Below are 16,457 nucleotides of genomic sequence, written 5' to 3' on the forward strand. Positions count from 1 at the left end.
GCTTCTTACGTGATTAATTTCTTGTAAAAATATTTTACTTTAAAATGTGCTTTCTGTGGCTTCATTTTCATAGTTCAAGGTAGCTAGCTGCATTAAGTTGCACCTCCACCAGTAGCTAATTTAGTGTCTTTTTCATAGGGTTTTTCACAACTTGCATTGTAACCCCAAGAAACTAATTCTTCTACACCCTCAGGAATATGTTGTTTTATTTCAGCCAGATAAGCTCCTTGAGCTGTAACCTTCCTGATTATGTAGAAAACTGTTAAAATAAAGAAGCATAATTCCTTCTTTCTCTCCCAAAGACTAGAACATATTTAAGCTTGCTGTACCATTTTTTGACATAATAAATCACAGAGATGCAAACATTGTTTTCAGACAAATCTGAAATTCATTTAGACAAATTTAAAATTTATTAGCTAAGCCTATTAAGCCTGAATCAAATTTTATTCATTCTTTGAATCACAACATTTATAGACATTCTCAGTTCTGTGAGCTGTAGCTTACAGGTACTTTTAAGCAGGAACTTTTTGAGGGAGTTTTAATGTACCAGTTTAAGCCCTAAATATTCTTAGTCTCTCCCATTTGCAGTTCCTTCCGGCCTTTCCAAAAGGAAGCAGGAACCATCCCATATCTGGATCCTAACCTGGAAGCAGCAGGTGTTTATGCTTCGTAAACCTTAAAGCCTTGAAAAGATTGATAGACCAGCATAAAAGAAATTGTTGCTGCAGCATTTTATTTATTTATCTGGGGATCCAAAATACCGTTGCATCGTTTTTTTAATGTACTGCCTGCATTTCAGAGGTGAAGCATATCACAAATTGCAAATACCAGTAGCAGAGCTGCCTGTAGATGGTGTTTTCAAAGCAACGTGAAACGAATTACTTTTAAAGTAGTTAAAACACGAAGTGCAGGAACTGTAGTTTGTGTTGTTACCCTGTGCATATGTAATGCATATTAGTAAGGTGTCTGCCCATGAAAGCGCTAGAGCTTAAGTGTTCTTAAGTGTACAGGTAGTCCTAACTGGCAGGGTAAGGTCCTGTTTCAGTGCCACTGGGTCTGTAAGTCTGGCATTCGCTGCAGCATTGCCTTTCTGCTTCGCTCTTGCCAGAAATAGATGTTCAGAAGCTATTGTCTCCTTCCACAGTAAAATCCCCCAAATTCTACCCGTACCCACAGATCAGAGGAATATTTATTACATAAAAGATCTCTGTGAAAGACCTCTGATCATCACCCTCCCGCACCTGTCCTGCACACGGGTACCCACCGGCTGTGGCTGAGTCCGGACGGGCTGCAGGAGCCCCTGGGTTGGGTGCGCTCCTCGCTGAGGGTTGCTCCGGTTCCCACTGTCCCCTTACAGCCAGCTCCCTTCTGGCTCTGCACCTCGCTCCTGGAGGGAGGGAATATTTTGCCAAACTTTCTGCTGCCTGGGAGCGTTCCATCCCGTGACAGGGCAGCTCCCTTTTCTGTCGTTATTTTCTACCTGGTGGTTAAACCAACAGGACTTTTAAGCACAGTCTTTATCCTTCATGAGCATAGGAACAATACAGATTTTTTGGAGAACAGTGAACAAATTCTAACTGCCCTTGTCACTTCTTTGTTCAAGCAGGTTGCTTTCTAACTATATTTGCTGTTTCTGGTGTTTGGGCTTTTAAAGGATACCTTCAGATGAGCAGTTCATAGGGCCTACAACCTAGCTAGCTTGAATGCCTCTAAATGACAGCATTTCTCTTAGAAAGGGTGGCAGATATGACCCATTAGAAAGTCGCTTCTGCTGAGCAGCTGTCTGCATAATTGTTCCCCTCTTTAATCTCAAGCAAAGAAAGGCCCTCTTCCCTGAATGTGTATGTATACATGCATATATATATATATATACACACACAAAATTTATATACGTAGTCTGTTTGTAATGCAAGTTTGGAAATAGAAATGTATTTCAATATGTTTCTACATTATTTTAGTTCAAGTAGATTGTGAACATAGTGTGAAAAGTGTTCTTCAATTCTTCAACGTGTTGAACAGTGCAGGTTATAGTTATATATTAGACAAACTAAAAAGAAAAAGGTGGAATCACAGAATTATAATACAAACATCATTGCAACCTCTTTCAACAGCAAGGCTCAAAAGCATGTGCTTCTGGAGGCTCGGGAGTTGTTTGCAAAGTGTTAAAAGAGTCCTAGTGTGCCTCTGAATAAAGAACTAGGATTTCCATTCTCTGTAAATCAAAGCTGAAATAAAAACGCAGCAATAGTGCAGTAGGTGGGCCATATGAGACTTATACTGGAGAGCAAAAGAGTGCTCTTGTCGCATGGCAGCAGGACAGTGAAGGAAGAAATCCAGGCTGAGAAATGAATTTCCAGAAACTTTGAGGCACATTGGACTGTTTGACATCACTTGTTAAGTGACTGCTAGGAAGTACAAGCTAACTCCTGACAAGCTGGGTGATGAACGGCTGCACACTCTGTGTTTTATCAGAAGCATAATTTGAGGTGCTTCTATTTCAATCTTCAGATAGAAAAGCTGAGAGTAACAAAGTGTTGTGCTACATCATTTCATAAAAATGAAGCGACTGGAAGATGGTACAAAAACATGTATTCAGAGCCTGGTGTGGAACAAGGAGATAAGCATTAGGGTGACTGGTTTGACACAGGCTTGTTTCCGCCTGATCTCTATGAGTCAGCGGCTGCCTACCAAGGGCTGACCTTCTCAGTTTATAACCTCTCGTGTTCCTCCAGTGGCCCTGTGGACCCCTGCTTAGTGGAGGTAGCTCTGTGGCCAACAGGCTTGCTTTTGTCAGCCATCTCCATTGGCTCCTTGCAAGGTCGGAGGACCAAAGGTTGAAATCCCTGACCTAGGAGAATTCTGGTTTTGCAAAATGACTGTTTGTTTTATCTCTTCTTTTGACAGAAAAAAGTCACCAAATTCTGTGTCTTAATCTGCGGGGGTATCTCAGCGTGGCCTCTTTGGACAGATATATGTGTGAATGCAGGGATGTGATACTACAAAACCATGCAAAATTTTTATCCGGAAAGCATTTCTAAGTTCTATAGGAAATGAAAAGCTGATGAAATTAAAATGACATTTTATATTGTCACTCTCCTTTTCCCAGTGTACTGATTTCAAGCAAAAAGGTACAGTGTGAATGCAATGCTTATGTGTTTTTGGACCTCGGTCCTGTTATTGAAAATAGGGCAGGTCATGCCTGGCCTATCCACTCTCGGCTCAGGTGTCCCTGCCTCTGTCCTCTGATGCTCTCTGCTAAAGCTTGTTCCTGAATATGGGTGCAAAGCCGGGTAGTTTGGATGTAGTACACGTTAGGACTTGTACTCCAACACAACTCATGCCTATCCTAAGTTACAGTACAGAGCTAGCCTCAGAATCCATGTAACTTAAAAAATGGGAATTCTGTTACTAAAATTTTGAAATAAAATAATATATATTTATTATATAAAACATATATAATAATTTTAAATATTTAAAAAAATATCTCAGTTCTCTTTACTATCAAAAGAAGCCCAAAAATTTACCATTAGAAAGACAATTAATAAAACCCTGTTACTTTTACTGTAACCATACAATACTGTTCTTAAGACCACTGCACACAGAGGCCTTGATTGCATGCCATGTGCTGGGTGACCCCCCCCTCTGCTCAGTCCTCAGACATCTCATGTGAACCAAATATGAGACAAAGTCTTTGGAAGAAGGTAAGGCAAGTGAAAAAACCTACATAGTTTAAGAATTGAAACTGTCCACATTTCCATTCTAATGCTGACTGGTTCTGTAGTGCTGAAGTAAAACTGATTTTTAAGTAAGAATTTAGATTGCATATGGAATGAAAATAAGAAAAATAGAAAATTTGCTACTGAGGCAGTCAGTTAAGTTTAATACTGTAAAGTAATTTTTTAAAAGTAAAAAAATTCCCATGTTAAGATCACACAAAGTGTTATCAGGCTGCAACATATGATAAATGTACAGATTATGTAGAGTTTTCATGATTCCGTTTTGAGACTCAAAATACACAGAGTTACTAGTGAGTTAAGATAAGCTGAAGGGCTCAGGTGACAGAACGAAGTTATGAAGGAAGGAAAGAATCACATGCCAAACGTGACAAATGAAGTGGTTGTGTTTGCTCTAGTAGTAAGGCATCAGTCAAGAAAAAAGGCTGAGGACCAAGAATAAAGTGGCAGAGCAAACTGAATCTAGCAGCACTGACAGTGAATAGCATGCTGTTTGAACACTGAGGGTGAGATCCTGGTCCTCAGGGAAGTTAGTGGAAACCAGCTGCATGAGCCTAGGTTTTTTTTTCTGGGCTGAGGAAATGTTAATGTCCAGTATTCCAGGTGGGTTTGTGCAGTGGATGTAGTTAGAAAGAAGATGCTACCCTGTAATTAGTGCCCTGCAATGTACATATGTTAGCAGTTATGCTGTATATTATTTTTTAAAATTATGCTTGGCAATAGTCTTAGGTGAGGATCTGCTCACAGGCAGTGACCAAACAAAGAAGAAGATCCTCTGATCCAAAGAACTGAAAAGGCCGAAAAAACATTCAAAGACTTTATGAGATAGTAGTATTGATCTCGGTAAACCAGGAACCTTACCTGTCATCCTTGTTAGTAAGGAAGACTCTTACAGAAGACTGAAGCAATATAATGCAGCAGCTTTGTTAGCATTCAAGGGTGGCTCCTCCCAAACACAGGAGAAAGCGTAATAACTGTGTGTTTGGAAACTTAATAACCCAGTGATGAAGGTGGCATCATCTGGCCCTTTATGACTAAAACTATGTTTTAAAAAATCAATAAGGTAAATCAGTAAATGTACAAAGGAAGTCGATGATAAATACTGGCAATGAATGTTACTTGTATGCAATGTTCAACAGATTTATTTAAACAGATAAATACGTTATTTAATAAGAAAGAGTCTTTAATTCAGAAAAAAGAGGCAGCTGATGTGTCTGTAAGGTCATTAATTTCTTGAAGGAGACAAATAATACATGGCAATTCAAGTGTTTTTCCTAGCCCAAGAACTTATAAAATTACTTTGAAGCACATAAAAATCTCAAAAGGTAAATGCTTTTTAAATGATCCAGAAGTAAATTGCAGAACTTACTGCCACAGGATGACTTTGGGTCCCAAAATACAAGTGAGCTCCAAAAGCAGTTAGATAAATTCATGGTAAAACGATCCACCCAAACCAATCTAAACACCATGATGCAGATGCATCCCCCCACTCACAAACTCCCTAAAACTGTGCTTAGTTAGAGCTGAAGAGGGTGTATGAAGAGGAAGCATCACTTGCCTTCTCACCCCGATTATTAGCTAATTGGCTAACATGAGAGATGCAATACTAGTGGCTAATTGTTGTGTTTTGTTAGGTCTGACCCAAAAAAGCAGTTTTGGGTTAGGTTGTATCTTCTTCCTGGAGGTCTGTAGGTGCAGCGTACTGCAGCTAGGGAATGCATAGCTGTAACGGACCTTTGAGCAGTTCCGACTGGCACACCTTTCGTGTAAAAGCCATTGAGGTAGTATGGCTTCAAAAATGTGTGGTAATGATATAAAGCTCTGAAAACATTTTACATCTGGATCTCTATAAAATGTGGTCTTGCTAGACTGCCTAAACAGGTGTGTTGCTCAGAGTAGTGCGTTCATCCAGTACAATAAACTGTAATAAAACATGAATGGCCCCATAAAATTGCATCGATCCAGTGCTTTACCAAATGATGTCCTCACTGGAGAACGTGTTCCCATTTGCAGGTACAAGGACTTGTGATGAAATTTCTTAGTCCACTGAAATGAAGCTACTCAAAATGTATTCAGTAGGCTTTATAATGCAGCACACTGGGGTTTATAAGTCAGAGGAATATCTGTATTGTGTAAATTATAAAATCAATACAAGGGGTGGTTTTTACATGCTGCTTAGCCTGATGTGTCCCTTCTACACTAATGTAAACACCTGTCAGTATCAGTGCTGCTGTATTTGCTTTTGCCAAGTTGTACCCGATGTACCAACATAGATTTATTCTTCCAATCCAATGGAAAATTATCCCCTTCCTTTTCCCCATCCTTTCTCCTTTCTCAGTAGGATTGAAAATTCCATGTTTGATGTCTGCCTTTCTGGTCTTTAAAAAAACTTAAAGTGAAAACAGTTGAATGTATAGAAGATAAACCTGTAAAGTCTGTGTAAAGATACCTCAGCTGGCTTTTTGTTGGCCACCCTGGGTGTTGCAGATGGCTTAGGTGCAGCAGCAAGGTCCCACTGGCTGCGGAGATGCAGCTGTGGACTTTAAAATGGCTACTTTGTGCATCTGAGCTTTGAAAATGGCAAACTAGAAATGGTGGATTTAAGCTGAGATCCCGTCTCAAAGATCAATGGCCTGGTTAATCCAGCGTTGGAATTTTGTCATTTCTGTCCAGATCAACTGACTTCAATGGGCGCTGCTTAGAAACAGAAATGTTTTGCTTTGCAAATTAGCAATGTATTTTGAGGTTGACAAAATTATTGCTACTGTACAACACTGCAACAGACTGCCTGTGCGGAAAACCTATTGCTGAATATCTTCATGTGCATAATCCTTGTTGGACAACTTGCCAAGCAGAAACTATTAGTTAGTTGAAATGCTCGTTTTGGCTTTGCCGTATTGCTTCCTCTGTTCTTTTGTTAAACCCTGTTTATTATTATAAGAGTCATGATTACGAAATAAGTCCTGTTTTAAACTTTCAGAATGAAATAATAACTGACATTCCTTAAAATATTTATTGCAAATTTAAAAATACTTTTCCTTGATGTGTACTCTTTAACTCAAATACTAGTATGTGTCTGCAATAGAGATATAACTAAATAGGAATACTTTTTCTGATAAAAATTTACAGTAGGTGACCTGCTGAAACAGGACATGTTTCATATTTCTTGAGACTATGAAAATGTCAGTAGTGGCAAGCTTGTTCATTTCAGCTGCTGGAACTGAATTTTTCAACAATGACATTTATGGAGTATATAGGTGTATAAACTTAAAGTTACGTGTTTGATATTTGACTGATATTTTTATTAATATAGTGAAAGTTTTATAACCATAAATGTAATTGTTAATCTTTAATTATTGAATTTTCTGTTCTACAAAAGTGTTTTAACTAATTTGAGTTAATTTGATCCCAAACAATGCATGGGCATTTTTGCTTGGAGTTTTAAAATGACTGTGTTTTAAGTACATTTGCTTGCCTAACTCCACAGAGGAATATTTTGGGAAACTCATATTGTAAATCTTTGTCTAATGCATATTTTTCTTCACCAAGCAGTTGCAACAGTAAAAATAATTGTGTTTGCCCTCTAGCTAAGGTGATGCTGTTACTGACATTGTGGATTTTGCATTCTCCTTAATGGTCTGGAGTTTCCAGCTCTGCTGCGTGCTGAAGTGCTTGGGCTATGTGCTGAAGATCAAAGTGTAGCCTGACTGAATGATAAAACTTGAGCAGAACAACACTGTTCCTTTCCTGGTTTATTGCTTGGATTAAATAAGTGATTTAATCAGTTTACTGTGTAATGTATATTAATATCATTGTTTCATGAATATTGACAAAAATCTTTTTAAACTTGCAGCAAGTAGTGGCAGCAATAAATGCAGGAATCATACCTTTAGGAAACACATCTACTCAGATCAGTCACTGGGACTTGGGAAGTTCCTTCTTCTTTGCTGGCACTGTTATTACCACCATAGGTAGGACACAGCTTATTATCTTTTTATAGTCAATGGACTGAAACTCTTTTGATTTCCAGTGTGTGCATGTATTTGTCAATGGTAAATCTTCCACATCTGCTGGTTTAAAGTAGAGAGTTATTTTTAGTTGCAGGGGCAGAAATGATAGCTGTCTGTATGGAGCCCTAGCTGAGTAAATGATTCTTCCGTAGGAGAAAAATGTTGCTGTATATTTCTGTGAAGTGACTAGAAGAGGTTGTGGAAACATTTTTGGGGCTGGGGTGGGGAGGGGGGGGGAGTGGAATTTGGTCAACTGTGTAATCACAAGTGTTAAATAGGGCATGATTTCAAGCGCATTAAACCTTAGCTGAGATGTATGGAATTTCAATTCTGTATAATCCCATTCTATATTTTTGTTTTCTCTAAATTGTGAAAGAGATGAGAAAATGGTAAAGATTCAGTTCATCTTACTGTGGTATTGATAGGCAAATTTACATTCAAACGCTTACTTTGAGGCTTCTGTTGCACTCCAAGTCCAATGCTGTAGGGTGATTTATCTCTGCTCACAAGCTCAGGGAGTTTTCTGGATCTTTTCTGCATTTAGGAGCCACTGTCCCTCTGAGCAGTTGTGAGTAGGAGCAGCATTTGATCTTTCAGTTTCTTCTCTTTGACTACAATATAGTGGACATGGTATACAGTTCAACGATGTAGTGTAGCTCACAGGTCACAGAAGGGCTGTCCATGAAGGTGGGTAGAAATCTGAAGAAACCCAATGAGAAAAATTTAAGACCTAGCAATGTATAAGGAACTGTAGTGTTACAATAATTACCTCTACATAATATTTATATGCATATTGTGGTGGAAGAGGATGTTCTTTTCAAGTATGGTATGTACTTTTGTTCTTTCTTTATGCAGATGTGCATAAGTACTATATTTTTTGTGTGTTTGAGTGTATATGTGCCTATATATATGTGTAAATATTGTGTCTATGTGTAATATTTTTCCACATCTGGAGTGACAGAAAGACACAGGTTTAGTGAAAACAAAGAATGAAACTGTTACGTCCTTGAGCTTAGTAACAAACTTACTGATTTTATAGTAGTAGGTCCACAAGGTAATCAAAACTCCAAGTATTGAAAAATTTAATTTTAACAGATTATAACCAAAAAAAGCGATAACCTTGAGAGGATAGCTTTACGATCAGTTTTATGTTACTCTCTTCCGACATTGTGAAGCTTTATGTTGTAAGTATCCATCGTCCTGTAGAAAGTGCTTAATATTTGTCTCAGTTTCCAATAAGGATAAAAGTTAACATCTGGAAAGTTTTCAAGGAATTAAATGATTCAACAATTATTTTAAAGCAGTGGAACATTTTGTTTCACCATTTTATTTCCAAGTAAAACTAAGGTTTTTCTAAATCAAAATGTTTCCTGATTTAATTTCCTGACCTGATTCTACTGAGTCCTGCTTAGAGGAGAGCGGGGGATCTGCAAAGGCACCCAGGCCTCTGACCCACTGTCCCCAAGAGGCAAGATAACCCAATAGGAAATACATTTGAAAATTAGTATTTCAGGTCATTTCCGCAAACCAGAGTAGTCAGAATCAGGTCAAACTAGGCAACTGTAAATGTTTCTTTCAGGTTTTGTAATAGCAAACTGAGAAAATCTGGGGGAAAAAAGTCTTCCATAAAATATTTTGGCTTTGGAGTAACTGTTTTTCATCAGAGAGCCTTTTTGACAGGACGGTCCCAGTCTGAGCTTTGTTTCTTAGGACCTGAGGACACCTGAGGACAGCACGCTTACGTGAAAGCTGTAGCGTGGTTGGCATTGCCTTACTGCCCTGAACCATCTTCCTGGTGGTTCACAGCGCTTGCGGTGTGACAGCAGGTGGAGGTGTCATGAAAAGCCCTTGGAATTGTGACTTTCCCAGGAAAATGGTGACAAGCATAACAGTTGGGTGTGCTTTCCTTTATTCTTTATTTTATTATGTGCCATCAGGTGATTTTGTGTTCGAACAGTGTCTTTTCATGTATGAGTAACCTTTTGAAAACGAAGGCGTTCCTTCCAGTTAGAGGGCATATGGTTGTCATATAACTTGGTATTTTAATTTTGCAAAGAGAGTAAAAATGTGGTTTATGAGCATCTCCAGAGAGTTGCCATAGGTTTCAGCCAAACACTAAAGGTACTTTCTGTGGACAAAGACAGGATCTTATAAATTCATAAAACAACTTTACAGAAATAATTTGTAAAAGGAATTTTATAAATATGAATAAAATTGGTAAGTATCATGTCCTTTAGACTGTATATCTTAAGAAGTACTTGAATAGAAGAATAAAGGACTACTACCATTTGAGAAAATGATAGCTTTCTAGTGTTGCAGCAGATTCTCTAGCTTTCCAAACCTCGTATTACTATAATTTTATCATTTAGCCCACACTCCTCCTTGTGATATCTCAGAATCTAAGAAATTCAAATGGAACCAATCATCTGTTTATGGACAGCATTTCCCAAAGCCCTTCTTTATTGACAGTAGTGCTTGCATCCCACAAATATTTGATTCCTAGGGAGAGGGGGTAATAAATAAAGCCTTTAGCATTTGCCTAAGCACTAGGTTGTTGTTTTACAGTTACTGTTATTACTGTATCACAGTAGTGATGAACACTGAAGTGAAAGATTTTGACTGTGTAGTTTGGTGGCTGTTGGCACCAGTCCAGAACCCTCTGTAGTTTCTTGCTCTTCTGGGTCCCCTGTAGGCTGCTGAAAGGTGCTGTGACAGTGACGTGTATCTACTGAGTTTCAAAGCCAGCTCCCAAAAGCAGAGGTAACACTAGAGAAAGCATGGCTTGATATTTAACCTTTTTTTAATTCTCTTATAATCCTTCATGTTATCTGATGAATGTTACAGTGCATATTATAAATTTAATAAACGCAGTTTGAATAGAATACATCTATCATAGTGCTACTAGATCTTTCCTAAGAAGTGGATTTAGTTGAAAGGTCAGGGTCAAACAATTTCACAATACTTTATTCAGGAAAGATTCTTTGTAGCTTTTTTTTCCCCCAAGTCTGAGTAGGTTGGTTTGAATTTTGCATTTACTACTGTGCAACAGCATAAAACTTGTCTCAGGAAGGGCCCTCGCTGGTTATAGGTTTGGCTTGCTTAGTTAGGTGTTCTTGCTTGTGGGTATATTTCTAGAACAAATACGCCTCATCTCAACAAAGATACGTGAAACTACATGATTACTCTGTGTGTATGAAACAGTTTCAGACAGTCCCTAAGAGGAAAAAGTGTTACAAAGGGAAACAGGAATGCTGAAATTTCTATGAAAAATATTGTTGTGCTGTTCCCTGGGATACTGTGCATGCTGCAAAGCACAAAAGATACTCTTTTTTCTACCTGAAAATGTCATTATCCAGTCAGTCCTATTCTAAGACCACATGCCCAAAGGAAAGGAAAAAGAAGGCTGAGAAGAAAAGCAAGAAAAAATGGTAACTCAGTTATAAAGCTGGAGATAGTGCTGAGAGGAGGGGAAAATAATCTTTATGTCGCCTCTTTTTATTCTGAGAACTCATTGTTGGGGCTGTTCATGTTTTTTTATCTTCTAGATCATTCCCTTCAATAGGTAGCTTAACTCAGAAAGGGGGATACAGACACAACCTGTGCACACCCCGCTTCCCCCCCCAACAAGTTATATTTTAGGGCCTGAGAAAGTTTATAGCAGGGTAGAAAAGGACACCTCTCCTACTGCAACTTGAGACCCGTATCTAGAAAAATGAAAAAAACAAAGTGGACATGCCAAGGCCTTGAGCTTAGAACTTGTTTTCCCAAATGACTGCTGCCTCAGCACATAAAAAATATAGTGTCAACTGTAATATCAGAAACCATGTCCTGAAAACCTCTACCAGACTCCTATGGGTCTTCATCTAAAACAGCTGTATTATTTCTGCTGTTAATCCAGCCAGTCTATGATGACTTCTTCAAGCACTGCAAGTAGACATGTAGTGGAAAGGGTACTTACTCAGACTCCTGGAAGATGGAACAGCAGCCATTGAGCACGCTGGGAGTGCCAGCAACCTCACTGGTAGCTGTGGCTTGGCAGAGAGCATCCTTTCAAACAGAGCCATGTCTACATGGGGGTGAACTCATAGGGCTCCAGTAATACCTTAGCACTCGAGGATACTTTGCAGCCATATCGAGGTCCAAATCCAATAGCTGCTAATAACTGCGTCTGCAAATCAGAAGAGGAAGGACACATCATGTCTTTTGGTATTTTCCCACTTTTTTTCACAAGCACTTGATTTTTGAACCCAAACTTCTCATACACACTGGAAACTAAACCTCTTGAGAAGTTCAGTCATGACTAAAGTGTTTCACTTAGCTTCATGGAGCTAGCTATGGTAGGACGGTTATGCTTTTTGGGTTCGGAAGCCTAGCAACCATTATTAAAGGGTGTAAAGGAACATGAATCTTTTTTAAAAAAAAGAAAAAGAAAACAATTGTAAATATTTATGTTTTGGTAGACAGTTGTGAATAGCAAGCAGCTAAGATTCTGAAAAAAAGATTAATATTTTTGACTAGAAATCTGAACTTGATTTATTAGTTAAGTAGCTTCAAATGCAATTTCACTCTAAGGAGTATTTCTTTCTGCCATCTTCCCACTGCCAGTACGCAAGCTTTTCTTGTGAAGGCAGAGTATTTTAAAGAGTCTTATTACATTGCTTATTGATAATATTGGTCTTGCTGTTAAGTCTGTCCCTTCTGGCACCATTTCACTGCATTTTTGAAATACAAAGTAACAGAATAAAGTGTTGATAAATAAAATAACTAAAATATGTTTGATGTTATAAAAAGAAAAACCTTGTTGATAATCAAAAGTGTTACCTATTACAGCAGATAATCATAAAGATAAAAAATTGCAAGTGATGTTGAAAAATGTCTTCCCTTAGTTTGTAAAAGTAAGAAGCATCACATACTTAGGTTAGACTAGTTTTGTTTGTTTGTTTGTTTGTTCCACCAAGTAAGAAACAGAGCTATCAAGGAACAGCCTAAAAATTTCATTTGAAAAGATTACTCCAATTTGCTTATCAGAATATAAATGCTGGGGTTTCTGTTTATGTATTTGAAAGGGAAGCTAGAAGAAGCAAGCAAAAGAGAGTAAGGTGCAAATGCTGAGGTGATTGAGGAGGGGGTTGGTGAAAAGCTCCTAAAATTAAGAAACACCAAATACATTCGCCTGAAAAATATTCTGATATGTGATTTTCTCCATCACACCACTATTCAAAACTGCAGTTGGGACTATGATTTAGATGAACTTGACTACATGGTGGGGTGGGCATTGGAGTATATGGCTTCAGAGGACCTGGTTTTTTTAAGGCTCCTCAGCTTGAAGGTAATGTCCTTTGGTTCCATTTCCAAAGCAACAGGTAAAGCTTCGTTAAGGCAAAGTCGTGGCTCTTGTCCTCCATGAACAGCCTGGATGCATGTGTCCAGATTTCATACCGCTTCTAGCAGGGGTGTGTGTCTGACAAAGCTGAGTATAAACGGTTGATAAGACCAGCTGCAGAGCAATGGAGAAAAAAAGTGGTTAAGGTTTATGGTCTGTGAAAATGGCGTAGTGAGAGACATGCTGAAGAGGTCACTAGGGAATGAAGTGGAAATGCTCCTTCCATCTCTTACTCCGCCGAGGACTCCACTGTCTTACTGTGCTTTCATGTCAACTCTCAAAGTGTGTTAAACATGTATATCTTACCTGATAAATTGTCAACAGAAAGAACTCTTGTTTAAAAAAAATAATGGCCCTGAGATCTCTTCAGAGTTCAGTCTTTCCTCTAGGTTAGCGCTGTGCTTACCTTCCCATCCCTATGCTGTTGTTCTTAATAGATGATATTAGAGCTAAAACAGCTTCTTAGTCACTTATTTGTTCCATTCTAATTTATCTCCTTTGCTTCTTTTGTTGCTTCTGTGAAAAAGTGACTGAATTTGACCCGGTTACTGGCTGTTGACAAATAGTGGTTTACTTGTGCTCTGGAAAGACCTGTTAGGATTTGGCAACAAAATTCTCCAAATACTTCCTCTGAACAGAGCATGGTCTCTCCCAGGACAGTAGCAACTAAACGAGATTTCCTCTGTAATTATTTCTCCCAGGAACAGTGAGTAGAGAGTATATTACCACTCTGCCCTCAATTTTCTCCTGCATTTGTTCAGGCAATGAGAAAGAGGGCTTATCTGACTTGATTGCTGAGAAAATAACGGTTGGACTGTAGAAAATTCAGAAGTAATAATTAGAATAAGACTGCTGGAAGCTAGGAAACCTGGAACAGTGGTGGAGGAAGGACCATGGTGAAGGGCTGAAAGGAAATGATCCTATATGAAGAGCTCAGTTAGAGCTATTGAAGTCTTGCATATTAGAAAACTTTGAACTAAATTGAATGAGCAAATCAGAGAAAAGATATTGAGCCTCGCTGACCGAAACTACTGAGACTAAGAGGAGAGGACCACTTTTTCCCTGCCCATGCCAGAATACTCAACAACACTAAGGTTAGCTCTGAAATTGAAGAAGTGCAAGTCTACAGGATGATGCACAGCTTTAATTACACAGACAGAGAAGTGATATTTTTTCTACCAGCCCCATTTTGATACACAGATATCTGATGTGCAGGTATATGGTAAACTGCAAGCGCTTGCATGTTCTGTGGGCCATATTAATAACAAAAAGGATCTGCTATTGCTGGTGATATTGTTACTTTAAATTATTAGCTGTATTAGAAAAGCTTAGGGTGTTGTAACCTCTTAGTAGCGTGGATGTACAAGGGAGTTTTTGTTGACCAGCTAAATTCTGAATTCTGGACAAGAAACTTGGCAATGGATGGTACAAAGGGATACTTTCTCTTTAGGGATGGTGGTGGCATCAGTGACATTTCATATCACTTTTCATATCTTTTTTGCACTGATCTTATTTCACACATTTTTAGTCATTTAATCCTGATTCAGAACGCTGTGAACTACTTTTCTTGTAACACTGAGTTTCCAAATATGTTTATATTCTGGAATATTTTTTCCATCCACCTGGGATGTTTTTCAACATGGATGTGATTTCATTAAGAACTGGTTTTGCCTTTTTAATTTCATTGATAAACCTCCTGCTAGGCAGCACTGATGGTTTTATTTTGGTGTGGTGTGTATTTATTGTTTGATCTCGCAAAGCAAGGAGGAGGACATATCATTTTTGCAGTTTGATGTCCTTCACGGTCTGACCTTTTAATCCTCCTTTTCCTCAAAACCAGCAAAAAGTTGTGTTAAAACAAATTGCCAGGTATGCAGCTTTCCATCACTCTTTTGTGCCTTCTGTAATTTCCTAAACAACAGACCGTGCTTAATGCACTTCTGCTGAGGTTTTGCTGCGGAGTGAAAATGTCAATTTGTCAGTTGTGACACAGTCCCAGATTTGCACTATAAATAAGCACTGAAATTTTCTCAGCGTACTCTGTTAATGCTAGTGGGCTAATGGAACTGGATTTTGTTTTCTTTATTCAGATTTCTCATCCCCAGCTGATCAATGTAGGGTTTCTGAGCCTCCCAATCATGTCCATTTTAATTTCCAGGTTACAAAAGCTTGTTGTTATCAATAAAGGAAGGGCTGCCAGGAAGGATTGCTGAATATGGTTACGCTGTTTGCAGAATGCTGGAATGAATGAAATTGTTTCCTGCTTCCCTTTTTGTTTATTTTCATAATTGCATCAGGAGTGGTGCAACCAACTGTGAGAACCTCTAATCCTATAAGCAAATAGAGGGATAGGATTTTGGAAACACAGAAAAAAGTGAACAGTTTGTGCTTTGTTTCTACTAAACAAGTAGTAACAAAATTGGAGTTACTATGTAGGGTTTAGAGGTCAAAATAAAAGCACCTGTATGTAGTGTGTATATCAATCAGTATGATCTGGTGGCAAGTTCCCCTTTGACCATGTGGAGCTGTTTACCTTTACGTGCTGCTTTAGTCACAGGTGTTTGCACTTACTGTTCAGTTGAGCTTTTTTTTTTTTTTTTTTTTTTGAGACTAACAATGTAAGAGTGGGGTTATAACTTCCTTTGAAGCTGACTGTCTCAGCTGGAGGTCTTGCCTACAGATTGCCATGGAAAGTAAAGTACTTTTTAGGTGCCTTTAGCAAAAGTTCTGGGTTCTGAAGACACCTTGCTGAGCAGTTTTTCAGATCTGGCCAAACAGCATATTGTTTCATACCAGGTGAGAACCTGCTTAATGTAAGTCCCTCTCTATCACGTTGACCTGAACATAGGATGAAGTGGGTTTTCTTCTTAGAAACTAAGATCTGAAGAAGATTGTGTTGTATTGAGGTTTTGCTTGATTTAAACCTCACCGGTACATCTATCTGCTCACAAGTCCCAGGAATGCCCCTTGGAACTCTGACTGGTTGGAGCAGGGCAGGAGCTAGTGTTCACATGGAACAGCTGTGCCTTGATATTCTGGTGGTGTACTGAATTGGAGATCTAGGATCTGCGGAAGAAAAGGGTCAGTTGTCTAGGATAGACTCTGTGCCCCCTATTCACTCAAATGTTTGTATGTAAACTGCATTTCACAATCCCTGACAACCAGGATTAAAAAGCTGATGGATTCAATTTCATTGATATTTCATTGAATGATAACTACACATTATTCACACACACACACCCCCCCCCCCCCCAAAGGAATTTAGACTGATAGCCTGGAATGGTTTAAAGATTTCTTGACGTGAACTTCTAGTGGTATAAAATCTGGTGT

General features: G+C 38.6%; 1 protein-coding gene across 2 annotated transcripts in view; it reads left to right on the top strand.

Moving 5' to 3' along the window:
• Positions 1-16,457, top strand: part of KCNK2 (potassium two pore domain channel subfamily K member 2) — a 104,158-nt gene that overhangs the window by 34,029 nt on the left and 53,672 nt on the right. For both annotated transcript variants that reach the window (XM_040612372.1, XM_040612373.1), the window contains exon 3: positions 7,588-7,705. In XM_040612372.1, the coding sequence (XP_040468306.1) occupies positions 7,588-7,705 (118 nt within the window). The remainder of the gene's footprint in view (positions 1-7,587; positions 7,706-16,457) is intronic.

Source organism: Falco naumanni, chromosome 12 (assembly GCF_017639655.2).
Source record: "Falco naumanni isolate bFalNau1 chromosome 12, bFalNau1.pat, whole genome shotgun sequence".
Classification (NCBI taxonomy): Eukaryota; Metazoa; Chordata; class Aves; order Falconiformes; family Falconidae; genus Falco; species Falco naumanni.